Genomic DNA, 15,567 nt, shown 5'->3' with positions numbered 1-15,567 from the left:
ACAGATATACGCGGATCGTGATTATTTGACAAATAAAAACACTTTATTTGCTGGTGCAAATATATTTAAAATACACGACAATAGCCACGTGGCGTGGACTGAGTTGTATGTCAAATCCGCGCCCAAATATAGTGCGCAAATATCAGTCGCGATATCTAGTTTTGTTTTCGGACGTTCCGTTTAAATGGGGGAAACCTTTTAAAGAGAGAGAGAGGATTATGTTGAAAATACAGCGACACTGAAACTGCGGTTAGTTCGTTTTTGGAAGTTCCGAAATGCTGGAAAAGAGTTAAAGAAGCACGCGAAACGGTATTTCGTTGAATAAATCTTTTCTACGCGCTCGCACGTATCTCGTGGCGAGAGCTGTTTATACGTTCGGATGCTGTGCTCGTACCAGCGTCGCAATAAAGACGAATTATTATTATTTTCGGTGGGTAACACATCCGGAATGGTAACGCGATGCGGTCCACCAGCGAATCTGCATTTCCTCGATCGTATTTCCTGTCACGCAGTTCACGCATCTTTCATCCCCCGACCGATGCGCGGAAAAATCGGCTGCAGAGAGGAACATCTCGAGCGCAGTTCCCTCTTCGCGGAGAATTTCCGAGAAATGAATAGCAAACGTTTCAAAGACAACCGCGGCGCGTTTCAAAGGAATCAGACAAACGAGGAGACGAGCTTAGACGCGACTACTTGAAATTCGTTTCCTCCCCCGCAGTTTCCTCGTTATTTATTCGAGCGAATACCCATTATCGAGTCGATAACCGACGCGAGCATAAAGGCGGTCCCAGAGTTCGTGATTTGAACCCGTTACGTCAAAGCAACTTGTTAGGAACAACGTTTATCCTGTTAGAATACGCGGTTGCAAACGGCTGGCTGGATTTCTCCTTCTCTCTCTCTCTTTCTTCTCTGTTGCTCTCTCGCGCTTTCACGATTTCCATTCACTGCCTCTCAAACCCCGTGGCAAGCGCAACGATTGATTCATAACGTGCGCCAGGACGATAAATCAACGCAGCCAACGCATCGCAACGGCCGCAGTGTTTAATTGACTACGGCCCCATCGTAATTTGTAAACAGCTGCAGGGACACGGAGGGTCCCGCCTTCGTCTCCGCGTTTCACGTTCGATTTAACCAAAAACCGGTGCCGGGGGCGCGAACTTCGCCACCATAACGTTTCATTTGCCTTTACAATTACGTATTACGAGGAACGCGATGAGTGTGTGTGTGTATGTGTGTGTGCACGGCAAACATTCCGTTTCCAACGATATCGCGTATTCATAGCCGCGCCCTGAAAGCTCGCGCGCGATCCACCCGCTCTTTTTTTACGCGCGTTTCACCCCTATTTTCGCGATAGTGATTTTTCGGATGGCCCGCGCTGCTCGCGAGTTTGTTATTGTTATCCATATTGGGATCGTGCTCGGTCATCCTTGCACCGGTTTATATTTCGCGACGATGATAGCGGTTGGAATGGAACCAGTAATGGACGCAACTGGCCTGTTTTTAGTTATGAGGTGATTTTTTGGCCATTTAGCTTGGCTAATTGGAGAACGGTCCCGTAAAAAGTTATAACGCTCCACCAGGTCCGCGTGACCTGGAATTATTGACGCACTCCTCGCTCTGAACGATGCGATTCCACGTAGCGATTATTAAGAGAATATTAAGAGTAATTGGAAGAATGTGATCGCAAGTATAAGCTCTGGGTTTCGTATTCGTAGCAGGGGAATGGATGATTCGTTGTACCGTAAGGAGATTCATCTGAAGCTCGGATACTTGGAGTTTGGAAGACATTCAGATAACCGACTGCATTATTCATCGCGTTCTTTATTATTCCGCCTTATCCTTAAAAAGTCCCCGGACAGCGATCGTTAACGGGCGTCAAATTCAATAGGTGCCCGCGAATCGATTCGCCCATTACACGGGCCTATGTTTGCGCCATGCATCAAAAATTCAGCTGCCTTAGAGGCTTAAAATGTTTCAAGCTTCTATTTCACCCGGCGCATTTCTATGCTAATTTCATCAATTTCGCGTTATATTATTCACCCTGTTTACCGTGCACCGCCCCCGTGGAAAATAGCGTCAATATATTCCGCCGCGTCTATACGGTACCGACGCCAGAGCCTATTTTCTGCTGCTCGCGATTATCCTTGATCATGATCTCTGGCGGTCATGAATCACGACGCCAGGTTTCGCCAGGCGAAACGAGTCGGTACCGTCTACCTGTTCCACCCCGTGTTCTCATTATTTACGCTCCTTCCTGCGAGCTATTTATCGTCGACGTCGCGAAATTCTGCGACAAATCGGCTCGCATTTTTATCCGAACGATCGCCACGTTCCACAGAATGCTATTGACCCGGTTCTCCAGTTGCCCGAGCACCAGGAAATTTGCGAGGGGAACAGGAATCTAGACGAGTTGAATTGACTCAACGGATTTCTCGTTCGGTACAACGATCGATCCTCGAGGAATCGTCGTCGAAGGGGCTGAATCCTGGATGGAAAGCGGTTTTGGAGGTTGTTCGAGAGTGGAATGGTTCAAGTAGAATGCGCCATCGTGGCTGGCATAAACGTTCGCTGTGCATTCTATCAACCGCCAAACGTTTTTCTGTGAAATGACTCTGTTATCGGACGAGGGGTGAAAATTCATTAGGCGAGAGCGAGGGAAAGATACTCGGGAGCTGAACGACGTCGTTGAAGAAACGAGAAAAATTGGCCGCGATTCGTGGGGCCGGAAATGAGACGGATCCACAGCGCCCAGCGGACGGAGAACGAATCGCGTGAAACTTTCAGTTGACAAAGCGCCCCCTCATAATGCTGAGATAATTACGCTTTCCGGCGCGCTTTCCCCGACGCCTCGTCGACGACGGATGCGTGGAGCACTTCCTGGAGCAGTTCTTAGCGCGACCAGCTGTATTGAAATTGCATTGCTCAGGGTTATCTCCGTACTAATCCCACGGAATCCAAGAGACAGGTGAAACGGGTCCTGGATATTAAATGGAGGAATTTACAATGGAATGAAATTCTTTCAGGAGTTTGAAAAATTTTCTTTCTCTTCCTCGTTCTTGCGGAGAGATTGCATGAAAGGGATCGTAGGATTTTTCTATTTACGTAATTCCTTCGCAACGCTCTCCCAATGGTTTTACAACGAACGATTTACGGTGCAAGATGCAAATTGAACGGTTCAATTGCACTTGAGAAATAATGGAAACGTACAATGCATCCGGGTACGCGCGATAAACAAATGCAATCGTTGCAACAAATGCACGGAACAAATATATGGATCTCTGCAGGATAATGAAACAGTCAAGAGCATCCTGTTTTCAGAATATAAAAGCTATAAATTTCATTGAAAACGGATGCTCAATATTTGTGTTTCAAAAGCATCGATGCTTATACGTACAGGGTATTGTAGAAAAAAAAAATCCGATTTCACAGTTACTTTCATACCAATAGCGTCAGCTCTCCAGATACCATACCCTAAAATCGACGCGAGCACATTGCCATTCAACGATCGTCGCGGGCGAGATCACCTTTCAATTAGGTAATTCCATCTTCGCCCCTTAAAAAGCAGCCCACGACGTGGCGTGGAAAGAATAACGGAGGCTGGCGTCTTCTCCGCGCGCGAGCTCCCTCGGGACCCCGAGATTTCCTCCCTATGAACGATGCGATTTTAATCCGCCAGATCTTACCACCCAACCATAATCCGAATTCTCCGGAGGGTGCGACTGTGGAATCGCGTAGGACGCGCGTATCGCTCGCGGCGACGCTCCCCAGACGAGGAGCCGTGTAATTGCTCGGGACGCGACGCGTGTCTTGCGTGTACGAAGCGATCGATCCTTTCACCTACTCCCAGAGTCGTTTTCACTATCTCAAGCCAGCTTATCTGGCCCACTAATCGTTCCGCGTTCCCGCGAAATCGCTTGGCCAAAAAACGCGTCCCTCCTCATCGACTTAATTAACATCCCCATCGGAGGTGAACGTGGAGATCCGATCTGAAGTAGGTCCGCAGTCTGTCGATATCCGCCGGATTTTTGGCGGCATAAACGGTTCCTCGATACCCTAGGATTTTTTCTCTGATCCTTTTGATCGGATGGAAAACGAGTACTCTTAAACTACCTCGGATCCTACTTTAAATTCTAAGCTTGTTTCCGCATGGAAACTCGCGTGGAGCGGAACGCCGTGGTAGGAGTCGGATGAGTGCGTCTTCAAATTGTTTTTAAATCGGTGCTTTTAGCTACGCGGTCTCGAAACAGTCAGTCTACCTGTTAAAACGAAACGATATCGTCGTCTGCTTAACTCGATCGTTCTTAATATTTTTAATGCGATCGAGAGGGAGAAGATGCATAAACGGAATCAATTTATCGCGGGACGATCGACGGTGAATCGTCATATTGTCGCTGTTTAATTCGAGTGAAATTGCTTGCGGCACGAACAGTCTGACGGCTCGTCAAATATTGAAATATAATAATAGAGCCGCTGCGACGCGTCGTTCGTCGCGCAATTATCCTGTATTACGATAGCGGGACGCTCCTAAAGTGGATCAAAGGAAGGGTTAATTTAGGGATTCGGGACCGTTCAACTTTGCTGGAGACAATTAAGCTGATTAAAGAGCAGAGGGAGCGACGATTATTTTATTATGACTAAGTCGACTGGACCGAAATGGACAGAGAACGATGACATCTTTCGCGAGCGTCCTGCGCACGGGGTTCACCTCCGCATCATCCGTTGGGAAACAATGGCCAGCACGATTATCGGGACGAAGCAATCTTACCCCTATTGCACGCTGTTAATTCTCCCCGTACTAATGGACTTGACGTATCGTCTTCTGCAGATCGCGCGACACGATCCCAGGACGCTGCCCAACGACCATGAGCGTGGCCAGCAAGTAGGATCAAACAGCTCTCGATTAAATAACTTTGGACAGAGCTTGGAGTACGGCTGGCTTAATTACTCACGGGAAATCAGGAATTAAACGCAATCACACGCATGGAAAGTTTGCAACGGTATCGTGCTTGATAATCTGATATCTATTAACGCTTCGATTACCATACTCGGGATCGCGTTTACCAGATTGGCAAACAAGTAACTCGAGGGGGGGACCCGAGCGCCCTTTACATCCGCCACGTTCATGTCTGATCGAGCGTTCGAACCGCGAAACAATCGATAAGATAACATCTAATTGTAAAGTACAAACGAGCCGCGCATATGGCGAACCACGCCGCTCTTGGACTAGCGAGTTTCGGTTTTTAGACTGACACACGTGCCTCGAATGCCACCGAGTATCATAGCTACGCGAAATTCAGAATCTGCATAGAGGACACCGCGTCTGTGCCTCGTCTCGTTTGTGGCTTCGCTCGAGCGTTGATTCAAGGTAATATCCGCGAGGAAACGGGGGTATCGCACCGAGGGGGCCATTTTCACCCAGTTTCAAAAGCGCGGCACACACAGTGGCACCTTTCACCGCGGTCAAGAAGGAAATTATTAAAAGCCGCGGATGCTTGTTCCTTTCTTGCGCGGCTTTCTCCCAGGAAACTTCAACTATTCCGGGTAATGGAAGGAAAAAAAAGGCGAGTGCCTTTACGAAAATGCGCTCGCGAGAATTATTCTCTCTCTCTCTCTCTCTCGCCAAGTGGAGAAAGGGTGGAAACGAGGAGGTGAAAAGGCAGATAGAGGGGAAGTACTTTCCGTTACATCTTTATTCAATGTTTCCGGGCTTCTAAATAATTTAACCTTATTACCGTTATAAAAGGTAATCATTTCTACCGTGCAAATGATTATGCATGGTTCCAAGCGAATCCTCTCTGAATCTCAGCTCGCAGCTGGTATAACGCGCGAGACGGCGGGGTGAACTTTATCAGCTGTTTTATTTCCTGGCGCAAAATTACGTTTTATGCTTTACTGCGTGACAAAGGGAGAGAATATCGTTCGATGGAAGTTCGATGGAATATCTATCCGCTGTTCTTATGCCTTGGATCGTAACGTTCATATGAAATTCAGGGGACGAGTATTTTATTTAAACGGGGGTGGAAATATCGTCATTCGTTCATAAATACACCTCGATACGAACGTTACGTCTCTCAATTAATATATATTAATTAGAAACGAAAGTGCATGAAACTCTGCGAAACAAACGTTTCATATATATCGCGGCCTAATAATTAATGTTGATTCGCAATCACTGCTCGAAATGGGAGTTCTCATTAATTTGCAACCAATCACTTTGTTATTCTCTTTCTCTCTCGATTTTGGTGATCAACGTTGAACATGCGAGGAACAACTAAATCGCGATATCATCCTTCGCATACCCTCTACCTAATCGTAATCCTTCGCAGATTAAATTACGACGATCTATACACCCGTACCCGCAATCTGGCTAATTATCCCTGTTTATCAAAAATCTTATTTCCTTTGAATCTTGGCGACCGAGTAAATTAGAGGGGAAACCAATTTCCTGGTCGCCAAATCGATCAGCCGGATCGACGCTTTTCACGTACGCCGGAGCTTCCACCCGAGGGTAATGAGTTTGCGTCCTAATCGCGACGATCGTTACGCGACGATCCAAATCAACTGTAACACGGTGAATGTTTCGCGTCGATGTCCCATCCAGCCCGTTGTCGCGGCGGTTATGCCGCCATCGGTGCCATTTGCGACGGAAGTGTAGCAGGCTAGACGGTAAATTAGCGGCAAATCCGAAATCGCGCGGTATTGGCTGACGAGCGGATTACACGGGGAAACGTGAGGGCACTGTTAATCCAACCCGCCCCATCGAAACTTCGCAGGCGCCCTGCTCAAGGTGAATTACGGCTCGGGTCCCGCAAAGCTGATTCGTTCCCGAACGCTCGCGTGGTTCGCAATCCCGCGTGTTCGGATAACCGGGGCCGTTCCATAGATCGTCCATCTAGATTCGCGGGCCCTTAGTCGATTTTATCGTCGACGGGTCGCCGTCGCTGCTGCCACGGGGTAGAACAGGAACCGCCACGTAAGGATTTCGGCGGTGGTTCCAGAGGGTAGATAGCGGCAGGCTAACACTTTTACGAGCACTTAACGTGGACTAAGATTGTGGTAAGAGGGTTACGACGCCGGTGAAATATTAATAAACTTTAGCGGGTAATATCAGTCGGAGGATTTAAAGCTGTTAAGGAGGATGAAAACTTGTCCGTGAATGTGCAATAATAATTTTGAAAAATGTACGTGGAGGGATGTTTTAGAACCCCCGGGAAAAGAAGAGCGGAGAAGTAATTTCTTAAGCAGCCACGGATTGTACCGGGGCCGAGTCAAAGAATATTTTCTTTGCTCGAGCTCGCCTTTCTTAGAAATACGGAGTAGCAATTCATCAGAGCATAGTCGCTCGTAATGCTAATTAGCATCACTGACAGACAGTCCGACAATTACCGTGGAAATCACAAAAGCACCCGCGGTCCTGCGGACCCATTTTTCATACACGTACAAGTGGGTTAACTCTAAAATAATAACTGTCGTTCTCCGTAATGGAGATTGCTTTGGTCGTCGATAATTCGCGCGATTTATCACTCGCGAATTGTAACGCGTACGAAATGCACTTAGAGACGCTTATTATTCGCCGCGACTCAGAGTCCTCCTTAACTCGAATTCCTGCGCGTCTCTCGCTCCGCGTAATTCACCCTCCTTCATTACTTTTTCCTTATCTCGTCCTCTCTTTATATCTTCATCTTTCGCATTCGTATTTCAATTATTGTAATACCTCCTTCCTCTCGCTCTCTCACTCTGGTTAAATTCGTTTCTACCTCTCTGTCGTACACCCCCTGGCACTCGAAGCGAATACGTACACACGTACTTCGCGGATCAGCCAGCCTATCAGTCATTTCAGCTGTCACATCACATCCCTCTGACACACATTTTCGTTCGGTCGATACGACGCGCTCGTTCTTCCGCTCATTACAGTTTTAAGTGCTTCCTCGAGTGCATCCCTTTAAAGCGTTCGACGTTGTTTGACTGTGCATACCACGCGAGAACTGTCGCGGGATAAAAAACCAGCGTTACACGGTTTGATCTTTTATCTTCGAGTCCCCCTTCGTTTCTGATATCTTAATGGCTCTCTTTGATGATCTTAATGGTTATCGAAAGCGAGCCGAATCGCGATGAAAATAAAACGAGCAGTCAACAATTTAATATAGAAACTCGACGTTACTTATCCATCGATTAAATCAGCCCGGATCCACCGAAATGTCTAATCGAATTAATCCTCGTCAGACGTCCGACCGAATTTAATCAAATAGTAAGACGATTCGATTCGTCTCTCCGCGCTGGAATCGAGTCCCATTCCTCGGCTGGCGGGGAGTCGAGGCCGGGGGATCGATCTTTGCTCTTTGAAAACGAGGGTAAGACAGAAGAGACGGCGGAGGGTATTAAAAATTGCGAAGACAACGAAGCGGCGCGGCCGTCTTGTTTGCACGGCACTTGGATCTCTCCGCGAAGTTCATTTCTCGCCGACGGATACGGCACCAGACATCTCTCCCTTCCCCTTCGAGCGGAGAAACAGAGGCGTTTAATGACGAAAAACGGTGCCTGATGCAATATACTCGGCTGAACATTTTCGATTGCTTCGCCTTTGGTGTCGTGCAGCGGATGTCTCGCCTACAATAAACCTGGAAGGGGTGCTTCCAAAAGGGTTCCACTAAGAAGGATTAACGGAAATCACGGGCGAGAAAATTGTGCCGCGAAGCTTCGTTTTCGAAGAAAGAGAAGCAACTTGCAGCCTTTTAGTACTGATCCCTGTACATCGTCATCTTTGAGAATAAATCGGTTACGTCATCCGAATGGGCAACGACGAGTACCCACTACATTTTAGAGGATACGAGTTAGCTCTCGCGAACATTCCTTAAAGCTCTAGCTGTGAGCATCGTACGTATGTGCCTACACGGTACATTGATCTTTAGAAGAGGCGAGTTAAAAGTCCAATATGCATATGAATCCTGAAACTGTTTTGAAAGATGGCGGTGCTTGTAATGGATGATGAGGCAACAGGCCACGGTATCATACCCCTTTGCAGAGATCCGGATGCTTTCGCCATTGGTGCACGTGTACTTGGTAGATTTCGAAGGATATTTTTCCCCTTGTTTCAGCCTCTAGAATCACCCTTTTGATTTCGATTCACCTGTAGCGCGATCATCCCCTGTGTCTCTCAATTCCATCGTTACGAAAATGGAAGGTCAATGGAGCGTCTTGAATCGATTGACATTTCCGTGCGAGAACAGGGGTGGAGCACACCTGCTAATGGTGTCCCGCGGCTCGAAGGTCCTCAAACGCGAGCTTGTATTTTACCGATCGGGCACGACTTCGCCCTGATAATGGCATCGTTTCGCGCAACCCTTCCACTCCGGTGGCAAACGTCCCGGATAAAGAGCTCGTTGAATTTCCAATGTCTCGTACGTCTGTTCCGTTCTTTCCGGTTCTGTGTGCGCGTACCCTCGCGAGAGCGAAGGGTGGCATCATTGATTCCGGGGAAGTAGGAACTGCTGTTTCGTTCTATCCGTTTTGTATTATCCGCTCGACTCGCGACGAGGATCCCAACGATCCTCGAAAGCGGGAAGAACGAATTTCTTTATCCCCGGTTGCTGGTTCGCGCTTCCCTACCCAGCTAACACACCGGTTCGATCCTTGCGCCACGTCTGAATTGCTTCTCGCCCTCTTCCCCCGTTGTCTGCCTTTATCGAGGCTGAAACGTTCGCGCTGTAACGGACGGTGTTAGTAGCTTAAATACACGGGGGAAAGAACTTAACGGAGAACTTTTCAAGAGAGTAAGAGGATATGCAAGGAATCGTACCGCTTCTCGAAGATACTCGTAGGAGAAACGTTGATAACGGACACTGTTCGCGAATTTCCGTTCCCGCCTCGAGCCGTCTGTCGTTTTCTCGCCCGGAATCCCTCGACGAGGGGACGCTTCCGTTCGCTGGACGTGGAGCCGGTCGAAAACGTGATCGATAACGAGTTACGTGTTTCATTTCCAGGCTGTACGAGCGATCGCGCGCACAGGTGGCGAACGCGTAACGAACACCGCGCGAAATTTACTGGGGCGACGTATAAATATCGAAAATTCCAGATATCCGGCCTGGCGTCGACAGATATCGAACGGCCAATGGGCAGAGTTGATAAGTGCGCGTAAACGCACGCACACGCGCCTCCCTTCCGGGATGCTGCTATTTTTATTCATTACACCGGGGCTCTGTCAGCGGGTGCGTTCGAACGAGAGGGACAAGACGCGCGCTGGAATGAATATCCGGTGGTATCTGACCGTTCGAAATATCGATCGAAATGTAACACGGCCCCAGATCCATTAACAACCCCTCGCGCCACTCCTCCCATCCCTGCCCCAGTATCGTATTCTCGATCTTAGAAGCGCAGATTGAATTCTGCGCGTCTGAACAAGTGGGCCATATATCCGCGCTTTCCCGCGAATCATTGCCAATAATTATCCCCGTGGCTTTCGCGGGGCGAAACAAGAGAGGATTGGAACGCGAGATCGAAGGGAATCCACGGTAATGTGGAGTGAAATTTATCGCGCCATCCCCCAATTTGCATAGTAAGCAGAATTCTCGATGGCGATACAGTGGAACGACTCGCGCTCGACTTTTTTTGCGATCAACAGCGGATTTTACGCAACGGCATGCGAGAGATTTCTGTCGCGACATTGCGGAGGTCGGACGCGTTATTTTAGGGAGCGGAGGAAATAATTTGGCAAGTCGAGTGGCCTCCTCGTCAGTAGTCGCGGTCGCCGCGCGTTCAGACGTCGAGAAATCGCGGACGCGACAAATGTTACCGAGTCCGTGGCGCATTTCGTTGATTCCACTTTCGATATTGTACGCGGGTGTTCGTTGGAACAGATAAGAACAGGTCGAGCGTGATACGGGGCGGGATCGAAGCGGCTGGAAAATTGCGGCACGAAAAACTGCGTTCGCCAGCGTAAACACTTCCGTTCGAATACACGGGGGACAGATGGCTCGAAAGAGAAAATTGGATACGAGCTAGCGCGGAAATAAAAAATCACCGAGCACCGTTAAGCTTTGGCGGTTTTATCGATTAACAGCGCGGAATATGCAGAGGCAGTTCCTTCGAGGAACTAGGTCCCCTTGAGCAGGTAGATTACCCGCAACACGGAAAGCTTCGTTTTTTTAATGGATGTGTTACACGGAATTAGTGGCTCTGGCAAGAACGATTTCGAGAAGTTGTAATTTTTTTCAAAACGCCAGCTACCGCCGAACGAACGGCGATACAGCCGGTTCTACGTGAAATCTGGACATGCATCTACCGTCGAGGAGAACGTCGGCAGCTTTAAGAGATTCGAAGCCAGATGCGGGATGATTTAAAGTGCACGAGCGACGTCCAACGCGAGAAACCAGGATGCTTTGAGAACCGTTCTGCACTCGTTCGCGTGAAGATACAACCACGCGGGGTTAGTAGAACAAGCTGCCCGCTTGTATCCTAGATTTTATTTAAAAATTCCTATCGTTCCTATACACCGTTGTTAATTTAAATTTCTAATGACCGCTGGTCGAATATCGTGCTGTACTACGAGAGATTGCATACTAAGCCGAAAGAGGGTGTACGATGGAAATAGTTTGCCGAGCTCCGCGCTCGACGCTCGCCGTTGAACGTCCGCGGAATTTGCCCGGCCGCTATAAACGGAAAGCGAGTCACCAGATAAGGCAGTTGCGAATTTCATAGCAACCGCAGTTTGTAATGTCCACTGGCTGCTTGCACGTGTTCACCCGCGCAAACCGCGGAGAATGGCGGCGCGTTAAAACCAGCCCCGGATTCGTTTAATCCGCCTCTTAAACAGCCCCGCGCGCTACCGGCTTTCGAATCTTCCGTTTTTCAACCAGATTATTCCGAGCTACGCGCATCTCTGGCGAACAATTCCCGGAGAAAATACCATCGAGCACCTCGACGCGAGCTTTTTTTCATCCCGCCCTCGTCCTCCCGTCCATCGACCCCTTCTTCCTCCTCCTTCGTTCGCCGCATCGGCGTTGTTTCGCGGAATCAACGGTTCGGTTTTTCCGGTTAATTGTTTTCCCCCGGATTATTTCCTCCCGTTAACGTACGCTGCCTCGTTTAAAGAAGAAACATCGCCAGCCAGCGGTGCGCGCGTTAAATCTCGTTACCTTTACGCGGAAACTTTCTCGAAACTTCATCTCTTCGCCCAATGGAGAAGAACTGGGGTTTCGGTGCGTTGCTCGAACGATCTTCTTCCGTGGCAAAAATGTACCAACCGGGGCGTTCGTGACGCAAAATCGGCTCGAGTATTAGCGGGATTAACAGCGAGATTCTGATGTCACCGATCAACGATTATCTTCGTCTCGTGCCAGGGGCTCCTTTTGACCGATCGTGTGTAAAATCCCGCACCGTGCGAGGGGTGGGCGAGAGAAAACAGACGGATGTGGGCGAGGTGACTCCCTGAAAGGCAAAATACGGTGTTATCGCCGCAGCAGCCGATGCCGTCAGGATTTACCGTGGCACTTAAAACCCCAGCCGCGGCTCTCTCTCCCCCATTATGTATTTTCTATATGGCCTTTCAAACTGAGCGATTACTTTGAAACGCTACACCGAGTGCCGCGCTCAGCGCGTGCACCGTGATCGACAAAAGGCGCAGGGGTGAGTTTTAACGATCCTCCTCGGCGATCTTGAAAGATCGCTTCTCGAGACGCATTCCACGCGCAGGAACTACAAATGTTTGCGCTCCTCGAAAGGATAAATTATAAAACGAGAATTACGTGGGGGGTTGCTGCTTTATCTGCGCGTCGAGCGGAATATCGCGGAGGTTAATCGAACTGTGAAAGAACCTGCGCGTTCGTGGCTTCGTCGCAAAGGGGGGAACGAGATGTTATCTCAACCCTTTGAGGTATCCTCTTACGTCGAGCCGTCAAACAATGTACAAACAGGTACCACGGATTTGCCCCGTAATCGGAAGAAATCAGAGCTCGTCCCCGTTTTAATCAGATCGGTTAATCGATCCGTTACTCGTGCGCTAACGAGCACCCATTGTTCCAGGTAGCGGGCACGACAACATGAACTCGAGCGGGGAGTCTGGCGGCACCATGACCGAGGACTACGAGGTAACTGGCTGCGGTCCGCAGGAGGAGGAAACAGGTTCAAACTTGCCGGTTTGGGAAGCCGCAGCCGCTTCTCTGACACTGGGCTTCCTCGTCCTGGCGACGGTGTTGGGGAACGCCCTGGTGATACTCAGCGTGTTCACCTACCGACCGCTGCGGATCGTACAGAACTTCTTCATCGTCTCGCTGGCAGTTGCGGATTTGGCTGTGGCCATACTGGTGATGCCGTTCAACGTCGCCTACCTCCTGCTGGGCAAGTGGATCTTCGGCATACACCTCTGCAAACTGTGGCTCACCTGCGACGTGCTCTGCTGCACCGCGAGCATTCTCAATCTCTGCGCTATCGCGTTGGATCGTTACTGGGCGATCACGGACCCGATAAACTACGCGCAGAAACGGACCCTGAAGAGGGTCCTGGCGACCATAGCCGGCGTCTGGATCCTGTCAGGCGCGATCAGCTCGCCGCCGTTAGCCGGCTGGAACGACTGGCCGGAGGAATTGGAGCCAGGAACACCTTGCCAGCTGACCAGAAGGCAGGGATACGTGATTTACTCCTCGCTGGGCTCGTTCTTCATCCCTCTGTTGCTGATGAGCCTGGTTTATTTGGAGATCTTCCTGGCGACCAGGAGAAGACTCAGGGAACGCGCCAGGCAAAGTAGATTAGACGCTGTCCAGTCGACCAGACATCGAGAGACGGACGACGCGGAGGAGTCTGTTAGCTCCGAGACGAACCATAACGAGAGATCGACGCCTCGATTGCACGCGAAGCCCTCGTTGATCGACGACGAGCCGACGGAGGTGACGATAGGCGGCGGTGGCACCGTGACCACGTCCTCGAGACGATTAGCAGGGGGTGGTGGTACCGCCGCGACGACCACCACGGTCTACCAGTTCATCGAGGAGCGACAGAGGATCTCGTTGTCGAAGGAGAGACGGGCCGCGAGAACGTTAGGCGTGATCATGGGCGTGTTCGTCGTCTGCTGGCTACCATTTTTCCTTATGTACGTGATCGTGCCGTTCTGCCCTGCTTGTTGCCCCTCGGATCGTATGGTCTACTTCATCACGTGGCTCGGCTACGTGAACAGCGCCTTGAACCCGCTCATCTACACGATCTTCAATCTGGACTACAGGAGAGCGTTCAGAAGGCTGCTACGTATTCGCTGAAACGCGAGCCGACTCATTAGCTCTCTTTCGATAGTCGTGGAATACAATGGTCCCCGTTCTCGTTGCCGTTCCACCAGCCAAGACAACGGAAACGGCCGCGGTGCTTCGATCCATTTGGGATTGGTCGTCGAAGGAAACGAGGACGTCTCGAAGAAGACGAGGAAGACGAAGAAGAAGGAGCAGAGGAGGCGGAAGATTATAATTCGACGGGTTTTCGGGGAACGAGACTCGACGAAATTGGTCGAGGCGGGTGCTGCTGGTTGGTCATGGCTCCAGTCTCCGTGTACCGCGCCGCGAAACGATCGGGAAGTCTCGAGCTTTTATGGCTCGTCGAGGCGGAAACGGAATCATCGAGAGAATACGAAGCAGACGAGATTCGCGTTTACTTCTCGCGGGGAAATTGTGTGTACACGTAGACACGTGTGTACAGCTGCCAGTGGAATCGCGACGATCGTGCATAATTAACGGACTTTAGAGGAATCCCGATGGCTGAGTCGTCGATCCTGCTACGGGGCGAGATAACGAGGGTAGCAGCTGCGAGACGGAATCGCGACTGGAAAGATTAAGCGGCGGAAACGACGAGTTTGATAGTCTAATTTCGCAGTGGTGCTCCCGCGAAAGGTCGTTCCATTAAAGTTGTTCCATTAATCCTGCAAAGTGGGCGAGAAAACAAGCAGGCCATGCGCTCGCGCACCGATAACAGATCTCGAGGAAATGAAATCGCCGGCTGTGGACCGCCACGCGAGCACTCGTTCGTTTCGTCCGCGATGGACGTTCGGGTTGGTTCCGGATTCAGCTCGCGGCGACTCGCACGCGCTTCGCCGCTGGTAAATTTCGATCGACCAGACACCAGATCGGCTCGTTCGATCGGATAACGCGACAGACACCCTCGATCCGGATGCACCCTGTGCATTGAATTGTGGCGGGGCGTTCCGAAAGCTTGCGAAAAGATTCGATTCCGGCGAAGTCGACGCGATCGTTCCATTTTCGAAGGAGGCTCGTAAAATATTGGCCCCACGGGGATAGGAGGATCCGAGCATTCCTGATGAATCCGACGGAAACACTGAATAGAGCGACTCTTTCAAATTTTCCCCCGTGAAGCGTCCAAGTTGTTCCGCTCGCACCCACCTTGAATGAGGGTGGAATCGTAAATGCGTTTGGATCCTTTTTACGATTCGAGGAACACAGAGGGTTGGAACGATCGGCTCGAACGACGTGTCGCAAGACGAAACGATCCTGGATCGCTTCACCGGCGCCAATCACGAAACACAAAGCGGAGCGATTCAACGTCTACGGATAGGAAATTTTCTACGAAATCGACCAA

General features: G+C 50.0%; 1 protein-coding gene across 3 annotated transcripts in view; it reads left to right on the top strand.

Moving 5' to 3' along the window:
- Oct-tyrr (Octopamine-Tyramine receptor) overlaps positions 1-14,630 on the top strand; it is a 44,541-nt gene extending 29,911 nt beyond the window's left edge. The window contains exons 1-2 of one of the 3 annotated variants that reach the window (XM_076895599.1): positions 11,254-11,422; positions 13,018-14,630. In XM_076895599.1, coding sequence (XP_076751714.1) covers positions 13,035-14,243 — 1,209 coding nt within the window. In that variant the 5' untranslated portion in view covers positions 11,254-11,422; positions 13,018-13,034 and the 3' untranslated portion in view covers positions 14,244-14,630. Of the gene's footprint in view, positions 1-11,253; positions 11,423-12,852; positions 12,909-13,017 lie in introns of those variants that run through there. The other 2 variants (XM_076895600.1, XM_076895597.1) reach the window with 2 other exon arrangements.
- Positions 14,631-15,567: the final 937 nt, after the last annotated feature.

The sequence above is a fragment of the Xylocopa sonorina genome, chromosome 5, assembly GCF_050948175.1.
Source record: "Xylocopa sonorina isolate GNS202 chromosome 5, iyXylSono1_principal, whole genome shotgun sequence".
Lineage (NCBI taxonomy): Eukaryota > Metazoa > Arthropoda > Insecta > Hymenoptera > Apidae > Xylocopa > Xylocopa sonorina.
The sequence above is the reverse complement of the archived record's forward strand: the minus strand, read 5'-3'. Positions and strand labels throughout refer to the sequence as shown.